Consider the following 25,924-nt stretch of genomic DNA (forward strand, 5'->3'; position numbering starts at 1 on the left):
TTTTCTATTTTCTTTTAAATGTATTTTACAGTACTGTTTAAAATTAGACAAAAAGCTACTCATGTATTCAGGCTTTTGTACAACTGTGGACAAATAGCTAGCCAGTATCTGACCCATTAATCATAATCCCAAATTTATTTATCTACATTTGCTAACCTGTGATATTTGAATTATTTTACTTTAACTTTCAAATTTAATATATAGATTTGATAATCACTTTTTTCATGTTTTTTCACTTTTGTTACAATGTGTTCTTTTGCTGGGGTATCATTAAACATTCATTCATTATTGACAAGTTTTTGTCAGGAAACACAATAAGATACAATTGCTGTATTGTGTACAAGCGTTGATAAAATGGTCTGACAGTGTAAAATTGGCAATCAGAATGAAATAACTTTTGAATTGAAAATTGCAATTGATATTTGAAAATAAACTTAAAATGTATATTCACTAAGTGCATTATGAATTAATTTCATTTCTTCTCATTTATTTATTTCAATTTCAAAAGTCAGGGTAACAGAAATATCGCCCGAGATTTTCTTCATTACAAAATATCCTTTGGAAGAAAATGTCTATCACTAACATTATAATGATGTACAATTCCTAAGCAGTCACTGTGTCATGTGCAAATGAAATAATTGTTTTCACAATTTTGACAAAACCATACAACAATAAACAATAATTGTAAGACTTTTATTTTACACACTATATATTTGTTACTCTTCAGCTCCCCTTAAATATTTTATTCTCAGCTTTGATAGAAGTACAATTGTAACTAGAATTATAAACAAACATAACTACAAAGTAAAGCTAACTGTATTACAATGGCTACCCATATATAATTACAATATTTCATGAATATTACAAAGACTAATGCAATTAGGAACTTTCTGGTTTCTGGCACCTTGTTTTGTTACCAGAACTACATATGTAACTTTACAATCATATTTTTAGTCCATGCAGATATTTCCATGTCTACATGTATACTATCAACAGTTAGGAAACAGCTGTCAATGGAAACCAACACACGTACACTATCAACAGTTAGGAAACAGCTGTCAATGGAAACCAATACAGGTACACAAAAAGCAGACTAATGCTGTAAATTATAAACATTTTGTCAACAGAGAACAAAACAAATATTCCAAACATGCATTCACCACTAAGAAAAAAAAAAGGAAAAGAAAAACAAAAGAAAAAACAATACTATTCCAATTGTACAATCATAAAAAAGGGGAAAAAAAAAAAAATATATAATAATAATAATACCCAGATTTATAACTTAACATTTATTTTTACTGCTTTCCTGGAACTCAAACAACATGATCACAAAATATGCATCTATAGCAATTTGCCATTTGTAAACTTTTTAGAAAAGTGATGTATGTGGTTTGAGTTATGAAATGTCAAAGGAAGTACATGCAAGTGATAAATTAACAATGTTAATAAAATCACGTAGAGGCTTCATTAAGCAGTTGAATCAATTTGCTTCTCAAGGCGGGTGCTTCAGGAATACGTTTATCTGGTGTCTGGCTACAGTATTTTGATGGCTATTTTACAATGCCACAATTTAAATATTCACCCACTTACTGCTTTTGCTTTAGCAGGGCAGTATAGACTGAACAGTGGTTAAAGAAATTATCTTCAGTTTGCTGCCATTTGACATATTTCCCACTTGCAAAGTCCAATTAACAATTCAATGTATTTCTTGTCATCCTAATGTCTCTAGAATCCCAAGATACATTTTACATCTTGATAATTTCGTACACAAAAATATATTTTACAAAACAAAATAAAGTTTCAGTAATTACAAATATTAAGGGGCATTCTCATTATGCAATCTTTCACACTGACTTATAGCATACTATCGAATAATGCAGAAGAACACCTAAATCATAACACTAATTTTATATTCCAAGTCATCATAATGGTTCTATTTCTTACTACAAATCACAAGCTCTCAGCCAATCAAATCACATTAAAGTGCAACTGTAAAGAGTTTTGTCACTTTGCCATTTATTTTTAATTTACAAACATGTCAAAATGTTTGGATTTCATGGGTCCAAAAAAACAATTATTTTCCAAAATGTAGACAATTATTTTATTACATAAAACCATAATTTTTCTTTATTTAAATGGAAATTTGTATGCATTTGCATGTATATTTCCCACAAAATGTTTAAATTGATAAGCTTTGTTTAATGTCATGGAATCTTATGACGTAAGGTCTTCCTACATGATACAATTCGAGTCGCCACTACAACTCAACTTTTGCTAGAGATATATGGAAAAAAAACCCATGTCAAGTACAGCAACTGCATTTACTGTATTCAATAGATGACACAACTAATAGTAGTCATGCATTACTGTGGTGATGAATGGAAGATCCAAACCACAGAGTCCCATTTATCACTTTACACAAATTGAAGATTACCAAATTGTTTATCAAGACAAATTTGATATATCCCTAGTGAATGTTGAGTAGTAAATAACACCTTCAAAATACAGATATTATTATTCTAAACAAGAAAGTGTATTTATAATGTACATTTAGTCATTAAGAAAGCTTAGTTTGTGGGGAAACATTGGTGACAGCAAACTGTGACCAGTTTCTTTATTTAAGATGTTTCCAGGAGATGTACTCAATTCTCATCTCATTCTAATCAAGCCTTTTAAACACAAATTGTTTGCTTGCTTTAATTCAACCAATAAAAATCTGCCAGATTAATTTGTTTCTTTCTTTTTTATGTAGCTTCTTTAAAAAAAACCACATATTGTTTTGTTTTTTTTTATTAATTAAAAAAAAAAAAAAAACCAACAAAAAAACCTGTCAACAAAACAGTAAAATTTTCATAATAAAAATTTCTCTTGGTTCTTTATTTGAAGTGGTAATCCCAATCAACTCTGTTAGTAAAGTACATGTAGTAGCTATCTTACAGTAGCTACAGATCAGAAATACTAACTTCTAAAATCTCTCTCTCAGAAAACATCCATGGTATAAATTTTTACTGTTGTAATTACAGAGAAAATACAACAGATATCCCTAATATAGTTTATTTATTTCCCCATTATGTATACTTATGTGTAACTAATTATATATTATTAATCTCTGCTATATAATTTATTTTATTGTATACTAGTATTTGTCCTACAATATACAGATATTCTGTGCATAAAATGGAGCTTAAGGAATATATAAAAAATACTTACTATGAATATTGAACTTGAACCCCCAAGTACTCCATTTACTTTACTGATAACATCAGTTCCAAGTATTACCTATGTTAACCATGTTTATATACATATTTTTAAGTCTTAAAGTTAGAAACCATCCAACTCGCTAATCTTAGTGTCCGGGTTAAATTACAGCAAACTGTTCACATCACTTATAGATGATGATGGTCTGGATAATAAAACATTTGTAAAATCCATATCCACAGTGTGGTTTTTGAAAGACAATCAAAATACCAAGCAAGATGCTTACAATTTTGAATTCTAGGTATGTAGCCTCTAAAAGTAAAACAGTCTTAACCAATCAAACACTGTTGAATTTCAAATTGTCAATAAGAATTAGATATATTAAATGTTAATCCTGTCCATTCAGCCTAAACAAAGTTTGTAATAACATTTACACAGCAGTCACAACAATTACATTCTAAATTAATTCTCAAAACAACTTACAAGCATATACATGTACCACTATACATGTGTCAATATATGAAACCCTTTGTTGACACTTGCCACTCCCAAATAATGTGCACGGTCTTTGGAAGTAGTAATTTTTCACACATACCACACAAAATATACATAAAAACCTATTATTTACACACACACTATGGTCACTCTTAAAAAACCACACACACCACAAAACACAATGTGCACCCACCCCACCCTAAATCAAATGAACAAACGACAATATAATTAAACACTTCACGAATAAAGCTTGAGAGAGTAATATCAGTGACCTATTGTGCAGTGAACCTGTTTGAACTGTATTGCAGCTTGGATGACATCAGATGCTAAGTGCTGACCTTTTAAACATTCATTTAAGTACACTATATTTCCCCCAGGTATATTTAATGTTCTATGCAGAAAATGTTTTCAATTCCAGAATTAACAGGTTCTACTTTACTCTTTTTAGATATACAATGAAAGGAATCCTGTTTATTCACCGTCCAGGTTTGACAATCACATTTTAACCAAACCCTTGACCTCTGAATATTATTTTTGTAAAGGCCCTTCTACACTATTATAAATTTGTTCAAAACATTGTCGTATAAAATAGTTTGATGATGTTCACAACACATGTATGGTGTGGTCTGCTTAATTTGTAAAAACCTATAACATGATATGAAGACCATCATCATCTCTGTAACATGTTGGGTACAATGTTACAAGTTAGTTTGTTTTGTTTAACACCACCACTAGAGCACACTGATTTATCAAATATTGGTTATTGGATGTCAAATATTTTATAATTCTGACAAATAAACTTGAGGAAACCTGTTTAATTTATCCATTTGCAGCAAGGATCTTTTATATGCATTTTCCTAAAGACATGACAGGACAGCACATATACTAGTCGTACAGCACTGGTTGAGATGGGGAACAACATAATCAGAGAATGGGTCAGCCGAGAGGGTTTGATCCTACAACCAAAGCACCTCAGACAAGCATTCTACCGACTGAGCTAGATCCCGCCTGTAGGACAAGGCCAACAAGAGAGTAAATCAAACTGAATAAAAAAACACTATCAAAGTTTACAAAGTCCATGTGTAGTAAATCAAGAAATGTTAGTGAGCATAAAATATTAGCAAATTTAGTGAGGTCATGCAAAATACTAATAGTTCATGATGCTAAATTTAACAAAACAGATTATAAAATCCAAAACCATAGGACATTATAAATATTTATTACCTTTAATATACGTTTTAATTAAGAGTAAATAATTTAGTTTGAACTATGAATCTCCAAAACTAAACACCTCTACTAACATTTATGATGTATATAGTTTCTGGGTACAATAACATGTGGGGCAGGACATAGCCCAGTTACAAGTGCTGATGCGCGGTCTATCTACGATCAAAACCCATCAGTGGGCTCATCATTGGGCTATTTCTTGTTCCAGCCAGTGTTCCACAACTGGTATATCAAAGGCTGTGGTATGTACCATTTTGTCTGTGAGAATGCAACAGGTTTCCTCCTTTCTAAGACTATGTTGAAATTACCAAAGGTTTGACATCCAATAGCTGATGATTAATAAATCAATGTTCTCTAGTGGTGTCATTCAATAAAAGCAAACTTTAACAATAACATGCAACATCCTGTATCTTTCTTTATTTTTAAACCATAGGTGGGCGTTTAGGAAACCAGGGGCTGCTATGCATAAATCTCAGCTGAAGATGTACAAATAACTGGTCATCGGCCATGTTTGTGTTGGCTGAATACACCGGAACTGGAGAGCGGTTAGGGGAAGTAACTGCCTGACTTTCCTCGCTAGTTTCAAATAGAGGCTATTGTGGTATACCAAACAGAACGAAGCACCATTATTCACTGATGTTGAGAGTTCAACTTTTGGCAACCCACATATACATTTAATTTGCCTTTCATAATATTTATTTTAAAATAAAGTGTTTATTCATCATTAAATGAGGTTTACCAACAGTGATAGATAATTATTCATTAGGATGGGCCCAGTAACCGTTGATCAACAATAGTCTCTCTACATAGACTTGTTTGAAAATTTCTTTTATTGACAATTAAGTGAACATGATTGATCAAACAATAAAAATAGCAAACAACAATAATTAGTTTGCATGCACATTGCTGTAATGTGATACTACATGAAAGTTGTCTCTAGCATCTTCACTTTGATGTTTGAGGCTATTTACAACCACATTCTACAATATCAAAATATAGTCAAACTATTCTTTCAAACAATCCTACAACTTAAACTTTATTTTGTTGAAATTACTGTTTGATGAGCCAGTATCACTAAAGTTTTATGTTGCTAATATCTCACCTGGATTTCACCCAATTTTAAGATGGCTAATATTTTGACCGATAGTATATTAATTTATTTTTATTATGTTTTTACACAACAAAATAAAGTTAATGTTAGTTTCATTTCATTTCTTCATTATTCCTTATTTTTCAAAATTAAAGTAAATTTTCCCGCCTCTATAAAATTAGGAAATATAAAAAAAATTCATCCATCCACAATTTGCCCATTAACTTTTCTGTATTTTATAAAATATTAAAATAACTTTTTTTCTCAGCGTTATTATTTTTGTAAGATGGATTTAGTGTGCAAATTGAAAGATGAGTTAGTTAAAGGATAGGTAGAGATTTAAGAACAATTAGAAGACCTTTACCTTTTTTATATAATTACATGTATGTACCATTTAATTTCATCATACATTAGTCTAAAAACATTTGACAGTATGGACAGAACTTTACAACAAATTCCAACGTCGTCCTACTTTTGTATGGTAATGTTTTGAATAAATATGTGATAGGCAGGCCTCATTGCAATTTAAGACAAACGTGTACAAAAACTAAATGACCATGACCTTTATTGACAGTCAGAGTCTATTGATAAGTAACATGTAAACTGGTCTGGACTGATGTGTTCCTTTATCCATTTTGATAATGATTAGCCTACACACAAGCACAATGTAAACTGATTTGGCCTAAAGCTATCAGGCTATCAGCCCAACTCACAAAAGAAAGAAAGAAAGAAAGAAGTGTTTTATTTAACGAGGCACTCAACACATTTTATTTACGGTTATATGGCGTCAGACATATGGTTCAGGACAACACAGATTTTGAGAGGAAACCCGTTGTCGCCACTACATGGGCTACTCTTCCGATTGGCAGCAAGGGATCTTTTATTTGCGCTTCCCACAGGCAGGATAGCACAAACCATGGCCTTTGTTGAACCAGTTATGGATCACTGGTCGGTGCAAGTGGTTTACACCTACCCATTGAGTCTTGCTGAGCACTCACTCAGGGTTTGGAGTCGGTATCTGGATTAAAAATCCCATGCCTTGACTGGGATCTGAACCCAGTACCTACCAGCCTGTAGACCGATGGCCTGCCACGACGCCACCGAGGCAGGTAACTCACAAAAGTTGCCTTCACAATCAACACAATGAGCACCTACCTCTTACCTTAAAAGAACACACTTTCTACATTGAATAGTTTGTTTTGTTACCCGACAAACACTTCTCACCCAGTGCACATTCATACCCATACTTCAGTGACACACACACACTGCACACGGAAATAATGTGCACATATTACGACCACACCTTTGTGCATGACATATCATCAAAATATTTATTACTTTTAAATTGTAAAATATTAGCCAATGTTGACTGAAATGTAACAGATTCCCATAATAGTTACTGAACTAATTGCATTCTATTATCTATTTTATTTTTAAGAAAAGAAAAAACCCCACCCCAGACACCGAACACACAGAAACGTGCAAAACATTCAACTTTTTACATAATGTAAAATTTTATATAAATTTTTCAAAAAGAATGTCTACATGTTTCAAACTATTTTATAAAATACTCACTACCCTTAATACAATTATTTCTGTAACGAACAAGAACATAGGCAACAACAAACATATGGAGTTTTTACAACCAGTCTTTATCCAGTAACCTAGGACCTGTGCTCTATGCCCCAACTAATAAACGGTTAATCTCATTCACTTTAGTAGCTTTAATTAGAAAACCCAATCAATCAGGCTAGCTGAACTCTGCAACATGATTTATGTCAAAATATGCCAGTGGTTCCCAGTAAACTGTTTATTTTCCACTTGTCAAGCAATAAGCATAAACACAAAAACAGATTTGGTCTGATCACTTCAGACATCGGTATACGTTATGATATACATTTTTAACAATCTTTAACATACATGGGCTGCACAAATTTCTTCTTTTTTGGAGTGTGTGTGGGTAAACCATAAAAAAAGATGAAATCAATTAATATAAGAAACATAGCATTTATATGTTTTCTTTTCTTAAATAAAAAAATTTTAAGAGAACATTTGAAAATATAACTGGAAAATTAGCCAATCATTGATGATATAAAAATAACTTAAACACATCCCTGAGATAACAAATGATAACAGGTTAGTACCCGATGCTTCTTAAAAAATAGTTTATGTTACTTTATTTTTTTTATTAGTTTGTTACATTGTAATGGTCCAATGCTGATTCAGAAAGGTGTAATGTTTGTAAATGCGTAATATCAAATATTAAGTATTTAACACTTTTTCTCATTAACATACACCGATGCAAAAAGGTATCATTGACTATTTCTGTACTTGTACTACAGGACATATGATGACATATAAGAATCCAGAAACAAAATAGCAAAAATATATTTAATGTAAATTAAAGAATTGTTATGCATGATTGTAGTAGTAGGCTTAAGACCAGAATGCATTTCATTCCCAAACAACGCATTTCAAACAGGTTAATCAACAATTCACAAATAACAACAATTGAAAAATACATGCTGTGTCAGAAGAAAAATAAACCTGTAAAAATGACAAATACATTAAAAAAAAAACATTAAAAAAAAAGAAGAAAATACTAAAACGCTGTACAAGCGCTAGTTCGAGGAACTATATAGACCGAGCGAGCGCGATGGCACAAAGCCATGACATGAAGTGGTGACCTCAGTGGTGAGACTACGTTGACAACACAGACTGTATTTACAACAGGAACAACAGTGCTGGACACATCCTGTCAGCCAGCCAGCCAGCCAGCAGGTGACCGCATGAGCTAACAACAGCACACCAACAGACCGACAGACGTGCTTATGGTACACCAACTGAGTGCTGGGCCAATCACAGAGCTGTTTGAATCATGTCGGGCTTAACAGACATGCTAAATGAAGTCTCTGCTGGATCATGGGAGGAAGTAGCAGGTTTTTTTGTTGATCTAAAATTTTGCAGTGAGTGGAAGCTATGGATTGATGACAAACTACGGTTCTCGTAACGAGCATCTAAGCTCATGCGGAAAGCATTAACTACACGTATCTGAAAACAGAATCAAAAGAAACAATTGAAAGTATGTAACATAAATAAAACATCAGTAGAATAGGTTAGTTAGCTACAAACAATAGAACACTCATCTATGCAACAAATATTAGTCTGGTGCTCAACACGCAAAAACTGAAGCTACAACATATGACTGTTGAATAACTGGGTGCAACCCCAGCAATAGTGAAAACGAGATCACAAGTAACCACACTGCAATCAGCTAAATCTAAAACAAGAACACTGTAAACTACAGGATTCAACAAAACAAATGGCAAACAATTCTGGGGTTGCATACAGTAACAACATGTTATTTGAAAAACAAATGCTTCATAACACTGGTGAAACCATGGAACAAACAGCACAAAACAACATAACAATGTTTAAACAAAGTGCTGCCAGCTCAACATATGACAATGACAGCAAGTTACAGTCAAACTCTTAAATTGTAGTCTCTGTGGAGCGACAGTTAACAATATCTGAATGACTCATAGTCTTAAGAGGTGAAGTCTTGTGTGCTGGATTCGTAGTAGACAGAACAGGTGAAGGTTGTTTAGTGACAAGTGGCACATTTTCATACGACTGACTCTTGGTTTTGAAAGGCAGTGGACCACTTGAAACTGCGTAATCAGGGGATTGTGGCGAATGGAGTTCAGAATGGGGAGTTCGTAAATATTTATCATGGTGAGAGTTGGCCTCTTCACTAATTGTACGAGGCCCATGGTGACTGCGAGAACTACGTATGCTGTGTAAGCTCTGAAAACTGTGAACACTACGTTTTTCTTCCAGATCCTCCAAAGTACTCTTAAAAGCTCTCACTACTCGTAGCTGTCAACAAAAAAAATCAAAGATTTTACTTCAAGTTTTCTAACTGGTCTAAATTTAAGATTTATTTTAATAATTAACACCACGGTACGAAAACTATCTGAACTAATGTATTAACATTTGGCACAACTTAAATGATAACAAAAGAAAAACAAAAGATACTGGTAACAGAAAACAAGTAATAATTACTTTTGTTCCAATTCAAAAATATACTTTTTATTTTTGAGACATACTCACAATGTGCAATGTTAATGTTCTATGTCAGTTTGTGAGTGTTAAAACTTAAAAAACATTATCACTGTGAGTTAGTTCCTAAAAGTCAGTCCAAAAGACCTGTGTCAGTGATGTGGTGGTTAAGCCAGTCCAAAAGACCTGTGTCAGTGATGTGGTGGTTAAGCCATTAGACCACCTGAAGTGAGTTGCAATGATTCAATGTCAGATGCCAACAGAGAGTTCTTTCAAGTATTTTCTTTCTTTCGACAAACAGTCCAGACAGCCAGAGTGTGTGTTGAGGACAGCATTCTTCAACCTTAGTTATAAGCTAGTTAACTTCAAAGTACTAGTGACAATTTGATTATAAAGTTTAAATAAAATTAATGTTTGTTTGATTCCGTGAATCATCTGCAGACAGAATTATTAGGTGATTAAACCCAATAATACACTAAATACGATTTACTGAAGTAAAACTTTCTTCTAAATGTATCGTATTTGACATATTAAGCACATTTTTTTAAAGTTGGGGGTGCTTATTAGTGTCTATATTGAGATGTAATTTAGTCTATACACATGTAGCAAGTATGATGTCACTTTTTTTTTTTTTACACTCATTTGCATTATATAGGTCATTTATTATGTTGAATCTATTACAAGTTTGCAAGAAGTGTTTGTTAAAAATAAATCAAAATTGCAGTAACAAATAACCCGTGAAATACTAAAGTTAAGCATTTCCGCCTGACTAGAAATCTGACTTACATTTTACAATTTCATTCAAAGTACTGAAGTCACTAAAAATCAGTTGATAAATAGCCACAAAGTCACATTTAAAAAAAAAAAAATACAGGGTAGATATATATAACTAAATAACAAAAATAAAAATAAATCTGGGCTTTCTCTGATATTTGTGTAATGGTAAAAAAATATTGAATATGTTAATTAGCGGAATTACTGAAACTGTGATATAAACTCCTGTCGGTCAGGGCTGTACCGATGACATATTCCACCCATTTTTATCACTGGATAACTAGAGGAAACACCCTGAGTGTCTTGTGATATCATAATTTATCAGCAAAAGTTCTTAAAAGTATGAAATACGAGGCTTGCTGAGGATTTTATACTTTTATCAACGAGTGCTGATAAATTATGATATCACAAGACACAAGGGGGTATTCTTTTTATCATCCATTATCATTCTTTTCATTTGCGACAGTTGTAAACAATGTCAGAATGTGGGTTGAATGTCAGTGGTAGACTCGTTGACTAGCAGAACGGCAGTGGCATGACGTCACTAATGGTAGGTTTAGTGCTGAAACAGACCCTGTGATGTAACAAAACATTGTCTTGTGATTAAAATTTGACCAATCAAGATTATAAGCAAGAGATATTACAAATTATAGTGCCAGCGATATCTCCTACAAAAGCCTTTAATGGATGATAAATTATAATATCATAAGACACAAGGAGGGTATTCTTTTTATCATCCATTATCATTCTTTTCATTTGCAACAATATCAGTAATGTGGCTTGAATGTCACTATATTTGACAGTGGTAGACTCATTAACTAGCAGAATGACAGTGGTGTGATGTCACTAATGATAGGTTTAGCGCTGAAACATACACAGTGATGTAACAAAAAGAAGAGATATCTCCTAGGAGAATATCGCAAAAGCCTTTAATGGATGATAAAAATGATTACCGTCTCAGCTGGAAAATTAGTTGTGAGATGACATTACATTTGAAAGGTTTGATACAGAAGCATTTTATTTGTTAATTGTTTAGCAGACTTTGGCTTTAATATTGCTTAATTTGACAAACTATGTTGAATACTGTGTTAATAAGGAAATCATAACCATGTGAGCTGGAGTAAGAACATTAACATAGATCTTTGAACTTTATAGAGACATGCTTTGAAGTACTGTATCATTTATCTTTTTTCTTCTTTTTTTCATTTTGTTGCTTTGCCTAGTCTTGGTAGTAATGTTAACAATTTGTAAATTAAAACTTCTTGGTCATGATCAGACTGTTTCTACTGAGACAATTGTTACAGCTGCTGTCATTACAAGGATCTCAGCATACTCTTTCTTTATTAATGATGCACACAATTCTTGGCAATATCTTTTTCTACCGTTAATCAAACATGAGAGGATTTCTATTGGAGTAATTAGCAATCTAATGATGTCAGTCAAAAGAGCATATTAATAATTCTAAATATATTAATAATTGTCACTATACTATCTAATATTATGTTTTAAAGTCAAAGTTACATTGTGATTCAAATGTTTATTTTGCTGAACTATTATACTAAAAGGCTGATGTATCAAATGTGTATTAAATCACATGTTTTTGACAGTCACTTTATCTTCAAACTCGAGTTGATAGTGGTCTCCCCTATCACGATTCTACACATTTTTGTGACTATTCTGTGTCTGTTACAAATGACCATATTTTGTGGAATATATAACCAGCTACTTTTCTTTTTCAAATCAGAAGGGGTGGTTTGCAGTTTATCTGTGACTTTTACTTTCAGCTTCACGTTTAATCCTCTTCTGTTAGTATACAGTAGTATTTTGTTGTATTAAATACCAGTAAACTGCACTGATTAAGAGTTATTTTCATCAATGTGCAAGTGAGATTGGAAGTATGACAATGCAATAACAAATGCAACGTTGAAAGTATGACAACCCTGACAGTTTTACTCTATGCAAAATGGTCACTATTAGTGTTTGAACACATTATAGGCTAATAGGCGTATACAAAGATCATTGTGATTTTGATGATTGAGAGCTACATATTTACAGGTATTGTATAATTTACTACCAACAAGTCAATATCCACACTTTTGGAGACAAAAAAATAATTTAAACAATCCAGCAAAATGACCGTATTTGTTTTCTGAGGCATGTTTATTGTTGGCTGAAATCCCAATAATAAAGAAATGATAACTACAGTTGTCAATTTTTATTTAATTTTGGAGTCACATGTCTTTAAAGATAAATATCTATGACAGTACAATCAAGTATGTGTGTAGTAAAGTGCAGCTTGCCAACTGCTAATAAGTGGCACAGTTCACTGATGCTGAACCACTGTATTGTAAATACTTAGTGATGTTCCACTTATAAAACAGTGCATCTTATATGTGAACGGTATCTAAAATGTGTTAAAACACACGAGTGCAGGTTATTTAAGGATGTGCTGTATAGTCCATTTAATATAGTAAATACTCTCAATGTAAACGAGGTTAAAGAATTTATGGATGAAAAATACATTACACAGTAATGTGTCTCTATGAATTAGACCCTATCACGATGTGATGAATAGACACATCAAAGACATGGGCTTACATCCACAAAACAGCATATATGTATCAAGTCTGGATGGACCTATTATTTGATTAGAGGCCGATACAAATTAAGATGAGAGTTGTCTGACAGAAAATATGTTTATAGTAATAATTATATGTCCGCTGCTTACATCCAATACACCATGAGACACAAGAGTACATGGAATGAATGTAGAAAGCAATGCTGGTCTTGAGAGATGTAAAGATGACAACTTAATAGTTGATACAATAATACCAAGTAATGTTAACCTAGTTCTAACTGTTCCTGCCACAGTATTCCCATTGCCACATTCTGATAATCACCAATTATTTGTCATATCCCAATGCAACAAGTTGAAGACATTTACTATAGAATGGCAAAAGCCATGATGGTTTACATGTAATCTACTGAGTAGTGAAACATCAATCCACACAACTAGTAGCAGCAGACAGGTTTTTAAAAAGGAAAGTGAGACCATTATTGTCCTGTTCAATAATTTAAAGTCTAAGGTTTGCTAATACATGTATTACATTTGACTCCTATTCAATAATTATTTTCTTTACATATGCATGAAGCAAATCCAAAACAACAGTTTCCATATATAGTTCATCATGTAAAAGGCACGAGTTTGATTTTAATCAAATCTTAGTATATTTTGAATGCAAGTTCTTCTAATATTGCATTCTTTGTAATTATACGAGCAATCATAGATAATTTGCATTTTTTATTCGATATACTAATTAGAATAAAATGTTTATTTATTCTCTATTGACTACCTATGGGCTTGCAATGGACATTATATGGAGATTCAGGACCATGCTTAGAGAAGGGGGGGGGGGGGGGCAAGTGGCTCAGCTCGGATACTCCATGATTTTCTGTGAGTTAATGTTTTTAAAACTACTGATCCTGGTGTATTAGGACAGGTACAGTTCCATAAATTATATAATTTTTAAAATAAAATAAAAATTATTTTCAAAATCAACTGAATGTACTTAGTTATTATGTGTATTTTTATGTTTATGTTTCAAGAAAATATTACACAAAGCTGGAATACTTTTCACTTGTCATACAGACATGGTCTTCATTAAATGAAACAAGCAATACTGATCTTCGTGTAGCCTCAGAGACTAATGTTTTGTTATGCAAATAGCCTTAGGTACTGATAGCAGAAAGAAGTTATTTTCAAAAGATGCAGAGATTTGTTTAAATTAAAATAATTTAATTTTATACCTTTTAAATGATAGATTATATATGAAAACTGTTGGCCTGGGTTTGTTTTCATGCATATGTAAAGAAAATATGTACTGAATAGGAGTTAAATGTAATATTAGTAAAATACTTAGGCTTTAAATAACTAACACACATATTCAGAACATATTACAAAATTACATTTTTTTTTGTAAATAATTTTTTTATTTCTACTTATTAACAATTGTCTACCTAGTTCTGGTAGGACATTTGTGAGCATAGATTTACATGAATAGCACTTGGTGAAAATTTATACCAAATATTAAAACATCCATTAATGGATTCAAGAGTTACAAGCAATTAAGAAACTAACCCTATTCAAAATGACCTTGACCTTACATTAGTATCAGATTTATGGTCGTGATGTGTGTGCAACTGAAAGACTCGCAAACTGAACACTCATACAAAGTCGGAAAGCTCTCATGAAAACGAACCATAAGTTACAAATCAACTGGAGAAACTGTTAACTACCCGGTAAGTTCCTAATCACCGTGACTGTGACCATTAGAGTACTGGTAATTAAGCTTGTGCTGCCGAGTCTCACATACCAAATATGAAAGCCATCCATTAGAAGGGTTTAGAGTTAAAAGTAATTTCAGAAACTTTAACCTTAGATTATGGATTTAAGACTGGATAGGATACAGTTAAAACATGTAGTAAACATTTATACTAAATATGAAAGTCATCCATTAAATTCACAAGTTAAAGGTAATTAGAGAAACAATTTAAATATTAACCATGTTCTGAACGGCCTGGGGCAACATTCATATTGGGGGTGGGGTGGGGGGGCATTGGGGGGGGGGGGGCATTCATGGGGAAGGGATTCTGTTTAAAGACAATCACTTGATGAACTGTCATGCCAAATATGAAAAATATCCATTCAAGAGTTTTAAGTTTAAGTTGACCAAACATTAATTCATGCCAAGATTAAAAAAAAAAAGAGTCTGCAAACGCATCACAAAATGTAACCAACATGTACACAGGCCTGAGAATAAGAAGCTAACAGTTGTTCAGGTTGTCTGGAGGTTACCTCACTTAATATTGACATGGCCTAAAAACAGGTAGCCATGATTTTCACAGTATATGTACCGTAGTTCTTATTTTATCACACCCGTGCGATATCTTGAATTTTCTGTATTTTATTTCCTAAAAAAATACCATATAACTGAACTTCCGGTAATGTCGAGATTCACTTTCTTCTGTCAGTTGTGAATCAAAGTCATCAGATCTCACGGAGTTTGCCCACTTTGTAACTGAAGAACTCCTGCTGTTTTAATCACATGATCTACATGGATGATGCGACCCTTTTTAAAAAATTTGATGTTTGTAAGTACTGAACTTTTGGGTTATTAAAAATGCAACAATTTTAAATATTGATTTAATTTTTTTTTATCCAATGTCATAATAAGAATGTTCCAGTCAGTTGCTATGTATACCGTATGTAAGACTTAAATTATGGCTTAAAGTTAAAATTAAAGTTTCTTTTTCTTTTACGACACCACTAGAGGACATTGATTTATTAATCATCGGCTATTTGATGTCAACATTTGGTAACATTGACATATAGTCTTAGAGAGGAAATGCACTATATTTTCCACTTTCTACATGCCTAAATTATGGAGTTAACTCTAAAACATAGTATTTAACTGAATAGGAATCGGGGCTAACACGTTTTGGGGGGTTTTTCTTTTTATGTGAGGGGCGAGACGTAGCCCAGTGGTAAAGCACTCGATCGATGTGCAGTCAGTCTGAGATCGATCACCGTCGATGGGCCCATTGGGCTATTTCTCGTTCCAGCCAGTGCACAACGACTGGTATATATATATCAAAGGTCGTGGTATGTACTACCCTGTCTTTGGGATGGTGCATATAAAAGAACCCTTGCTGCTAATCGAAAAAGAGTTGCCCATGAAGTGGCAACAGTGGGTTTTCTCTCTCAACATGTGTGGTCCTTAACCATATGTGTGACGCCATATAACCATAAATAAAATGTGTTGAGTGCATCGTTAAATAAAACATTTCTTTCTTAATTTTTATGTGACGTTTTTTCGACCCCTCTATCAAAATATGTTGTGTCCGCATTTTTAATTTGCTGAACCATCTAAATATGTGCCCCAGTTTCAAAACATCTAATTAGTGCATATTTTATTTATTTTTGGCTGAATTACATTTATTACTCTTTTTTGTTCTTATTGAATCTGTTGTAGTTATTTGGCATTGAACAAAAGTTTGATATTTATATTATATATAGATAATTAGTTGTTATGCAGATCTTCATAGAATTACTCAGTGGAACTGAGGATTGTTACTACTCATTAGAACAGAGTATACTGGTACATTCAATTATTTAAAATGATTAAATTAATAAAGCTAAACACTTTCTTAGAACATGTGTCATCCAGGTAATTTGTCAGTTACTAATAAATATAACAATATTTGTTCTCATGTTTTATTACTGTTTGAGAGTGGTCTTGGAAATCATGGAATAATACTCACCAATTTATCATCGGGACATACTCCAATAAGGTAGTTTGTTTTATTACTCACCAATTTATCATCGGGACATACTCCAATAAGGTAGTTTGTTTTATAATTGGTAAACAAACTTGTAATGCTGATTCTGATTCAGTTTGATTGTTATGCCACAATGGTGTATAACATCATTAATTTGTGTTGTAGATTGTTCATTTTTGTACTTTGGTAACCTAAAACCAAAACAGGTTACCTGAAGTGTCATTTGTGCTAATCTATTTTTGGGTTTCCGCAATTATTTCTTAATCTCAGGCCTGTGTATGAGAAAGATGTTTGTAAATAGAAGGTCAACGACAATACATTGAACCAACTTTAACCAGACTTAACCAAATGTTGCTGGTAGCGAGATTGCCATACTACTAAACACTCAGACAGAAATCACCATTCCACCGACTCGCATAAAATATTAAGTCTTTAAAACACCAGTATACGACATAACCTGAAAGAAATTTTATTTTATGAAGACTATTCTTCATATATTTTATTGCAAAGCAACATCTGAAACAAACCAAAATTAGTTTTCTATACCACAATAGAAATTATTTTGAAAAGCAGCTTTCTAGCAACTACACACTGCAAAAGATAAATATTCTAAACCACACTAAGACACAAAGAACACGATGGAAACAAACCTGTTGCTGGAGCCTTGTCAGGCCACGGACCCACAGAATTTGACCACGCCCACCAACTTGATCCTGTCCACTGTCAAGCCCATCTATTTCATCTTCTTCTGCGCTTTCGGTTTCTTTGTTGAAGCAAGGAAAAGTAATTTTAGGTAGCTTGTGAGATGGTATTGATATAACAACCTGAAACAAATGCAAGCCAAATATATATTCATCATAAACTAGAAAACACATATATATGTAACATCTTTTGAGCAATACTGTATTAATTCATCATCATCAAACAATAATTCCAATCTCTAAAAATGCCTTTGTTATAAACCCTTGGATTGGTCAAATTTGTATCACATGATGATAAAAACTGACATTCATAGCACCATGAATCTCAGTTTAGCACTATTTTTGGGAACTACTTTATGAATTATGTCAACAAAGGAATCCCCGAGGAATTTCCTTGAGATTCTATTTTCAGACATCAAACAGTAATCGTCTGCTGTCAAACTTCCAAGTGTCAGCGTTAGACATCGTAACATGTCAGGTGTTCCTATACAATTTTTTTGAGAATGTTCCACTTTCCAAAAACGAAACATGAGCATGGCACTGTCAAATCTCACGAATACTTGTGTCGCACCACTTGAAGTCACACACACACGCCAAAACCATCCTGTGTTGTCGCCACTTCCACAATTACAAGGCCAGTAAACACAAAAACTCGCGACACATCTGTTTCATCCATTTCCGGATACATTGAAACCACTTTCTCCATGTCAAATCTATCAACACATGGAATTTTCACGCACTCAAAATTTGATAACTGTAATTTCAACGTCGTAATTGGTAAATCTGGACAGTAATTAAAAAATGCCGCCCATGCACAGTTTGTAGTTAAATATTCATACACCAACTGCTTCACATATAAATTATACCATACAAAATAGGTCGCTTCAGACATTTTTATTACAGGTTAAAAGTTATTGAAATTACTTACGTTATATGTTTATAGTGAATTCAAAATGTTTCTAGTTGGTATTGACATTTAATGCAAAAAATTAATATGAATTGTATTAATGATTGTAACATTGTCATTCTCTCATTCGGCTATTGACGGAAAATGCCGAACCACCATAGGGATTCGGCTAATGTTGAGTATGAATTTCGTGTTAATAAAATAGTAAATAGTTGGAAAATAAAGAGTTCACTTTTTATTTTAAAGAGCTTTACATTAATGGCATGGTTATGTGTTTGGAATTATAAGAATTGAACGTGAAAATGTTTGAGTTTCATGCTAACGCGCTACACCATTCATACAGTGTGTAAAGCGGTTTTGCGTTTCATACTAGCATGAAACTCAAAAATGTTCACGTTCAATTCTTAAATGAACCTAAAATGGGGCTCCATGAACTTATTTGATAAATACAATATCAGAATTCATTTCATCTTTGGAGATGCATCTAAAACAACAGAACATATTTTAAACATTATTTTCTTCAACTTGTTAACAATGGCTAGGTAATTCTCATTTGATGTCTTGAATATCCAGTTTGCTGTCTGAAGATATGAACTCCAGTATGCTATCAACACATTTAATGGATAGTCAAGAAAACTTGGCAACACAAACCTCTGTCAGTGATGTTACTCAAGCCTTAATGCTGTAGCTTTAAGGGTTATTTTCCTTTTAATTAACAATTATAATAATTTAACTAATACTAACCCTGATGAATAGGTTAGATAAAGTAGAGTTTGTTTTATTTAACGACGCCACTAGAGCACATTGATTTTTTTATCTTATCATCAGCTATTGGACGTCAAACATATGGTCATTCTGACACTGTTTTTAGAGGAAACCCGCTTTGCCACATAGGCTACTCTTTTATGACAGGCAGCAAGGGATCTTTTATTTGCGCTTCCCACAAGCAGGATAGCACAAACCATGGCCTTTGTCGTTGTGATTTTACAAAATTTGCATCTGGATTCATGTATTACCCTCGCTCACGCAATACAAAAATCCGGACAATCGGTTTGTAAAATCAGTAGGACACACAAGCTTGCATAATCATCTTTATATATGGAACTTTCATTTACCAATCATTAGAGGGGTAAATACAACTGAAACATAAAAGTTTGGATTTGTTTATAATACCATCATATCTACAATCAATACTTTTGGATGACAGTATGTTACAAAATATTAATCGGTATTCATGATTCCTAAATCACCTTTCATTTTCATTTATGTCAGTGATGTTAACATTAAAATAACAATACTAGACACAAAACATTGCTGGGCCCTGTTTTTATAGCCATTCTTATTATGTTATGACATAACTGTCATAGCCATCAATATCATTATGAATGTTTTATATTTGGTACTTTGTGCTTTATTCAATACATTTGCAACAAAAAATCTCCTGTGTTATGTAGAAGATGTCCCAAGTAAGTGTTATAAATAAAATATGACTGTTCTTTTTACAGGGAACACTTAATATTTACTTTGCTACAAGCGGGGTATATACCTTGTGTTATAGGACTGAACAGAAAATCTTGTCGAAGTCAGCACTACATTAACCTTTAGACTACTGGATTAATTTTGGACAAAAACACGTTTTTACTCACATATATTCATTTGAATGTTTTATAAATACATAAAATAAAGTTCATATTTGATTTGGTAACTATTATTTTTGTGTATTTTTCTAATTTTTATGATATTTTAGATCAGTTAATGTTGATTAAAATTAGACAGAAAAATCTAAAAAGTCACTTTTACTTACAGGTATTTGTGGCCAGTTGTCCAGTATTTATGTCCATTATTCCCAATAACAGTGGCTACTGACCAGAATATTAAAAAAAAAAAACCTAACTACAATTCATATCCCAATATTTGGTGATTTTCATTGTTGGTAAAACAATCAGCTATTGATCCCTGAAAATGCTGCCAAAATAAAAAATCTAAAGACACAGAAAGCTGAGTTGTCTTCAGTTTCCTGTTAATAAATGGTTTCTGGTGAGTATCATGTGCAAAACGGCTGGAAATATGAATTGGGGAATGCACTGTATACAGTGTACAATAGGTCGACTGGCGTGACGTCGGGCGAGATATCTCACCTGTAGTAGTCAGAAGGTTAATGAATCCAACAATACTAAACCTTTCAGAATGGATAATTTATTTGTTTTATTACACCAAAAAGTTTCTTTTTACATCAACCCTTTTATTACACTTTTCTTATTTATATAAATTAATATTTAACAACTAACCTGACCCCATAGGAGTGCACCAATTCCAAAAACTAGGCACCACATCCACTGTTCCAATGTGAGTCCCTTTGTGTGGAACGCCAAACCACCGAACTCCACAATCAAAACCTAGTAAACAAATTCAATCATTAATTAGACACATATTTATGGCCATAATGAAGTAATCCATTCCTAATAGGTTTCTGAGAAATAGGTATTTTGTATAGGTGAAGATTATGCATTATGCTAAAAGTAACTGAAAGATTGCCAAGTCACAAGTTATTTAGATCATATGCCAAACCTAATATTTTAATATAAATATTAGTAGACTCTTTTGCCTATATATTTGTTGAGAAATGTACAAATGATGTACACATTTGTATAGCTCACCTGCATAAAATATATACAGTAAAACTTGACTTAAGTGGTCACACAAGGGAGTAGATAAAAGTGGCCGCTTAAGACAGGTGGCCGCCGAGTACAGGTTGCGACATATATAGTCTTTAAAACATTTGTTGTTGTTTCTTGTTTTACCATCTGTACTGCTAATCAACGGATATGTGCTTCACAGTTGACTATAAATCAACTTTTGACATGCCGTCTCCTTCAGAAATAATGCAAATGGAATGTATTAAATTAACCGTTCTCAACAAGTTTGTTTTAATTTTCCATTTAATTATTTAATTCCTACTTCATGCGGTGTATTGTCATAGTAAGTGAACCTACAAATGTCAAGCGTAGCCTGCCCAGAGGCAATTAGATGCACGCCAGTCATACTTTCTTAATTGATACACAGTAGAGATGTTGGGACTGAATGGGTACTAGTATTCCTGAAGGTGTGAAGATCGGTTATTCACTGCACCGTATTGCTGTTGTTAAACATCCATTTTTATATAATAGTAAAACTTTATTGTGGCCTTTACTGTGCATCTCAATACAGGTATTTTAGCGATTTGGGATCCGATTTAGTGCTGGCCGCGTTAGACAGGTGACCGCTTATTACAGGTGCATTTACATTATAAATTGTTTCGGAGGGAAAAAAGTGGCCACTTAAGGCAGGTGACCGTTGAAAACAGGTGGCCACTAGGACAGGTTTGACTGTATTTGACTATTAGTCAAATTCATTTCATCAAATCAAACAAAATTTGAAATAACATTTGTCTTGTATTTTCTATCAGGAGCATATTAAGCTGCTAGAAGTTCTATCAATGCTGGCAACAATGTCTGGTGCTTAACACGAACTACACATCTATGTGAGAAATCAAATTAATATTTTATTCAGCTTCTGTATTTCTGCAGAAATCAAGACAACACATGAACAGAAAAAAAATATTGTATCTTCTGTGTTTACATACCTGTGCTACCATAGTACCTATCCAAATTCCTACAAACACTGGGTTTCTTGCCAATCCAGAAACAATATTTCTTTGACCATGAATTTTCCGTGCATTCAACTCATTAAAAAGTGTCATCAATACAAATGTGTTAAAGATGATGGTAAAATGCTGTGTTGGCGGAGCATGGATTTGTTCACTGTTAATACCATCATCTATCTGAAATAAATTTCCTCCTGAAAAAACAATAATAATTAACATATTTATAGAAATTATCATTATTTTAGCCTAAAGCTTATTACAGATTATTAAATCCTATTAATTATTACTTAACTTTTATGACTAAATGCTATATATAGGATTTACCAGTTATCAAATATAAAACTTGTGAAAAATGAAAATTATTTCATGAGACATAAATTTAATAATAAATGATACAAAGTTTGTTGTTCAAAATACTATTGAGGGTTACCAGATTTTATAAACAGGCAGGCTATCAGTTAAAAATGTTAAGGTCATGGACAAAGAAGAAATTATGTGTAATTCAGGTTTTTAGACACATCAATTGCACCACTAATAATCACAGTAATCTGATGGTTAGAATGAAGTATTACCCATATGGTTAAAAATATCTTGGTACATATCAAAGTGTTACGTCCCACTAGAATGTCAAGTGGAACGTAACATTTAAACGTCATATGATTGGTGCACTACAAATTTACTTGAACATCAGTCAAACTGCATAAAGCTTGTGACAATAGAAACTATTTCACTCAGAACATAAACATGATACGAAAAGGAAGCAAGTTTAATATCATGTAATTATTACCTATATGGTTAAAAATATCTTGGTACATATCAAAGTGATACATCCCACTAGAACGCCAAGTGGGACGTAACACTTTTGACGTAACACGATGACGCCATCAACTGGCGCACAACCGTACAGGAACGTCAACAAAACTAGATGAGTGATATAAATTAAGGTCGATTATGGGTAATAAATAGGATTTTAAACTCGCTACCATTTCCTATCATGTTTATGTCCCTTGTGAAATAATTTTCATTGTCACTCGCTAAAGCTCGTGACAATTGAAAATTATTTCACTCGGGACATAAACATGATACGAAATGGAAGCTTGTTTAATATCCTATAAATCTGACACACCACCTACCTGCAAACAGTAAGGTAAATATGATTGCAAGCTGGTAAATCGAGTGTCCCAAGATATTCTTTGTCATAGATGTTGAGATCAAAGGCTTTGTTCGGCCATAGGGCTTTCGCTCTAGTAGTTCTTCACTTGGAAGTTCTGTTGCCAATGCCAAGGATGCTAATGTATCCATGATTAAATTTACCCACAACATCTGTATAGCTCGAAGTGGACTGTTCTGAAAACATAATGACACAAGATTTTTAAAAATATACAATTCGAAGTTCTGAAGAGGAAAAAAGAACAGTTGACTGGCCGATAGCCTAGAAAAGTTTTTTCTTAGTACTTGACGAACAAAACAGCTAATGCTTTAGACAAGTTCTTTTAGTTGATATTGTTCTTTTTTATAATTTTTTTATTTCTTTTGTATTTAGTAGGACTAAAAAGTAAATGTTATGGTTCTGAAATGGAGGATGGGTGTCACCTAAAGGAAAAAAGCATTTTATAAAAATGTTTTTGAGGAACTTGTGGCACAGCCAAAACATTTTATTTACTGCACAACCTCTATTTCACATAAAAAAACAAAGACAAGTTAATGTAAAAAAGCAGTATGTGATCACCTTGCTGAGCCACCACATAAACTTTTTTTTACAATTGTTTGAGCTTCTAATCCATTTATTTTCTTTTTCATATATATATATATATCTGTATATTGAATTCACAAGCATTTTACCAACAAAATGAAATTTAATTTTTGACCCTGGTTAAACAATTCTGCAATCTATAAGAGAATTTTTTTTCTTTCTGCAAAATCGACCAAATCTGTGTTGATGTTCTTTAAAATTACTTGTAATTGTTTGTGGTATTATTTATATCAATGACATGTACAGTGACCAATACTAGAATAGAACAGAATAGATTAGATGTTTAATGACACCCCAGCACGAAATATAGCTCGGCTATTGGGTGTCAAACTATGGTAAATGTAAACAGTAAATGACTAACCACATCAATATAAAAATTCAAAATTAAATTTAAACACAGTGTAAAGAACTGTGCAAAAAAATACATACAACACAGATAGATAAAATTAAAATTTAGAATAAAAGTCAGTATCACATAAAAATTGTAATAAAAATTCTGGATTCCATCACATTTCTTTGACCAAATAATACCTTTTCTAGTTTCCTTGAGATAATGGCACTCCACAAAAATATTGCGTACCATCAGTGCACACTGACAGTGGTCACACTGTGGTGGAGGATCCTTTTCCAAGATAAATGAATGGGTCAAGTATGTATGACTGATGCGAGCACGACACAAAGACTATTTCATCCTTCCTACACTGATCTAACTAAAGTTCGATACAGACGGAGCATAACCTTTCGGTCTGCTTACCAATCTGTATTACCAATAACTTTTAAAATATTGAAAGATTTTAAGCCCTTCTTTTTAATATATTTAAGATGAGGCACAAAGGATAGCTTCCTGTCAAAAATAACCCCCAGAAATTTAGTCTCCACCACAACTGGAATTGGATTTTTGTCCAAAAACAACTGTGGATCTAAGTCGAGACCTCTTTTCTGGCAAATATGCATAAAAACCGTATTTGCCTTTGAGAATCTAAAGCCATCATCAGTTGCCTATTGATGAAGTTTATTCAAACAAAGCTGCAACTTATGTTCATTGATACTCATATTGGACAATATATAGCAAATCTGAAAATCATATAACAAAGCAATCTACACCAGGTGTTAAACACTGGGTGATGCTGTTAATTGTCACAGAAAATAAAGTTACAGACAGGATACTACCCTGAGGTACACCCATCTCTTGTGGGTGGATACTGGACAAAGTCGACCCAACCCGGACTTTAAAAGATCTATCGTTTAAAAATTGAGAAATAAAAACAGGAAGTCGACCTGTAAGACTTGACCAATACAGGTGGGCTGCAAGTAGCAGCTTTAGCTATACATGTTAGATCTGATCTGTTGTAATAAACCCATAATAAGAGTTCAAATGTAAAATAATGACTCCTTACATTAATTGTACAGGCACCAAAAAATGCAACAAGAACAGCAACGACATTGACAGTGAGCTGAAACTGGAGAAACTTGGCAATGCTGTCATAGACATTCCGCCCCCACATGACAGCCTTGACAATGCTTGTGAAGTTATCATCTGTCAGAATGATGTCCGATGCCTCTTTGGCTACATCTGTCCCTGAGAGTCCCTGAAAATTGAAGTCATTCATGCAGTAAAATGAAACAATATTAAACAAAAAGGTACACGAAATATCTACTATTGTAAGGTATTCAGCAAGCGATATACTTTCAGCAGAACTTTCAAGATAGTATATGCCCCATGAGCCATTTTTAT

General features: G+C 32.9%; 1 protein-coding gene across 3 annotated transcripts in view; it reads right to left on the reverse strand.

The window, feature by feature from the left end:
- Positions 1-25,924, reverse strand: part of LOC121368252 (plasma membrane calcium-transporting ATPase 2-like) — a 126,518-nt gene that overhangs the window by 7,969 nt on the left and 92,625 nt on the right. Inside the window, exons 19-24 of one of the 3 annotated variants that reach the window (XM_041492905.1) lie at positions 25,587-25,778; positions 23,570-23,783; positions 22,416-22,630; positions 21,082-21,189; positions 17,836-18,009; positions 6,995-9,061 (exon numbers count right to left, since the gene is read on the reverse strand). In XM_041492905.1, coding sequence (XP_041348839.1) covers positions 8,870-9,061; positions 17,836-18,009; positions 21,082-21,189; positions 22,416-22,630; positions 23,570-23,783; positions 25,587-25,778 — 1,095 coding nt within the window. In that variant the 3' untranslated portion in view covers positions 6,995-8,869. The other 2 variants (XM_041492903.1, XM_041492904.1) reach the window with 2 other exon arrangements.

Source organism: Gigantopelta aegis, chromosome 3 (assembly GCF_016097555.1).
Source record: "Gigantopelta aegis isolate Gae_Host chromosome 3, Gae_host_genome, whole genome shotgun sequence".
Lineage (NCBI taxonomy): Eukaryota > Metazoa > Mollusca > Gastropoda > Neomphalida > Peltospiridae > Gigantopelta > Gigantopelta aegis.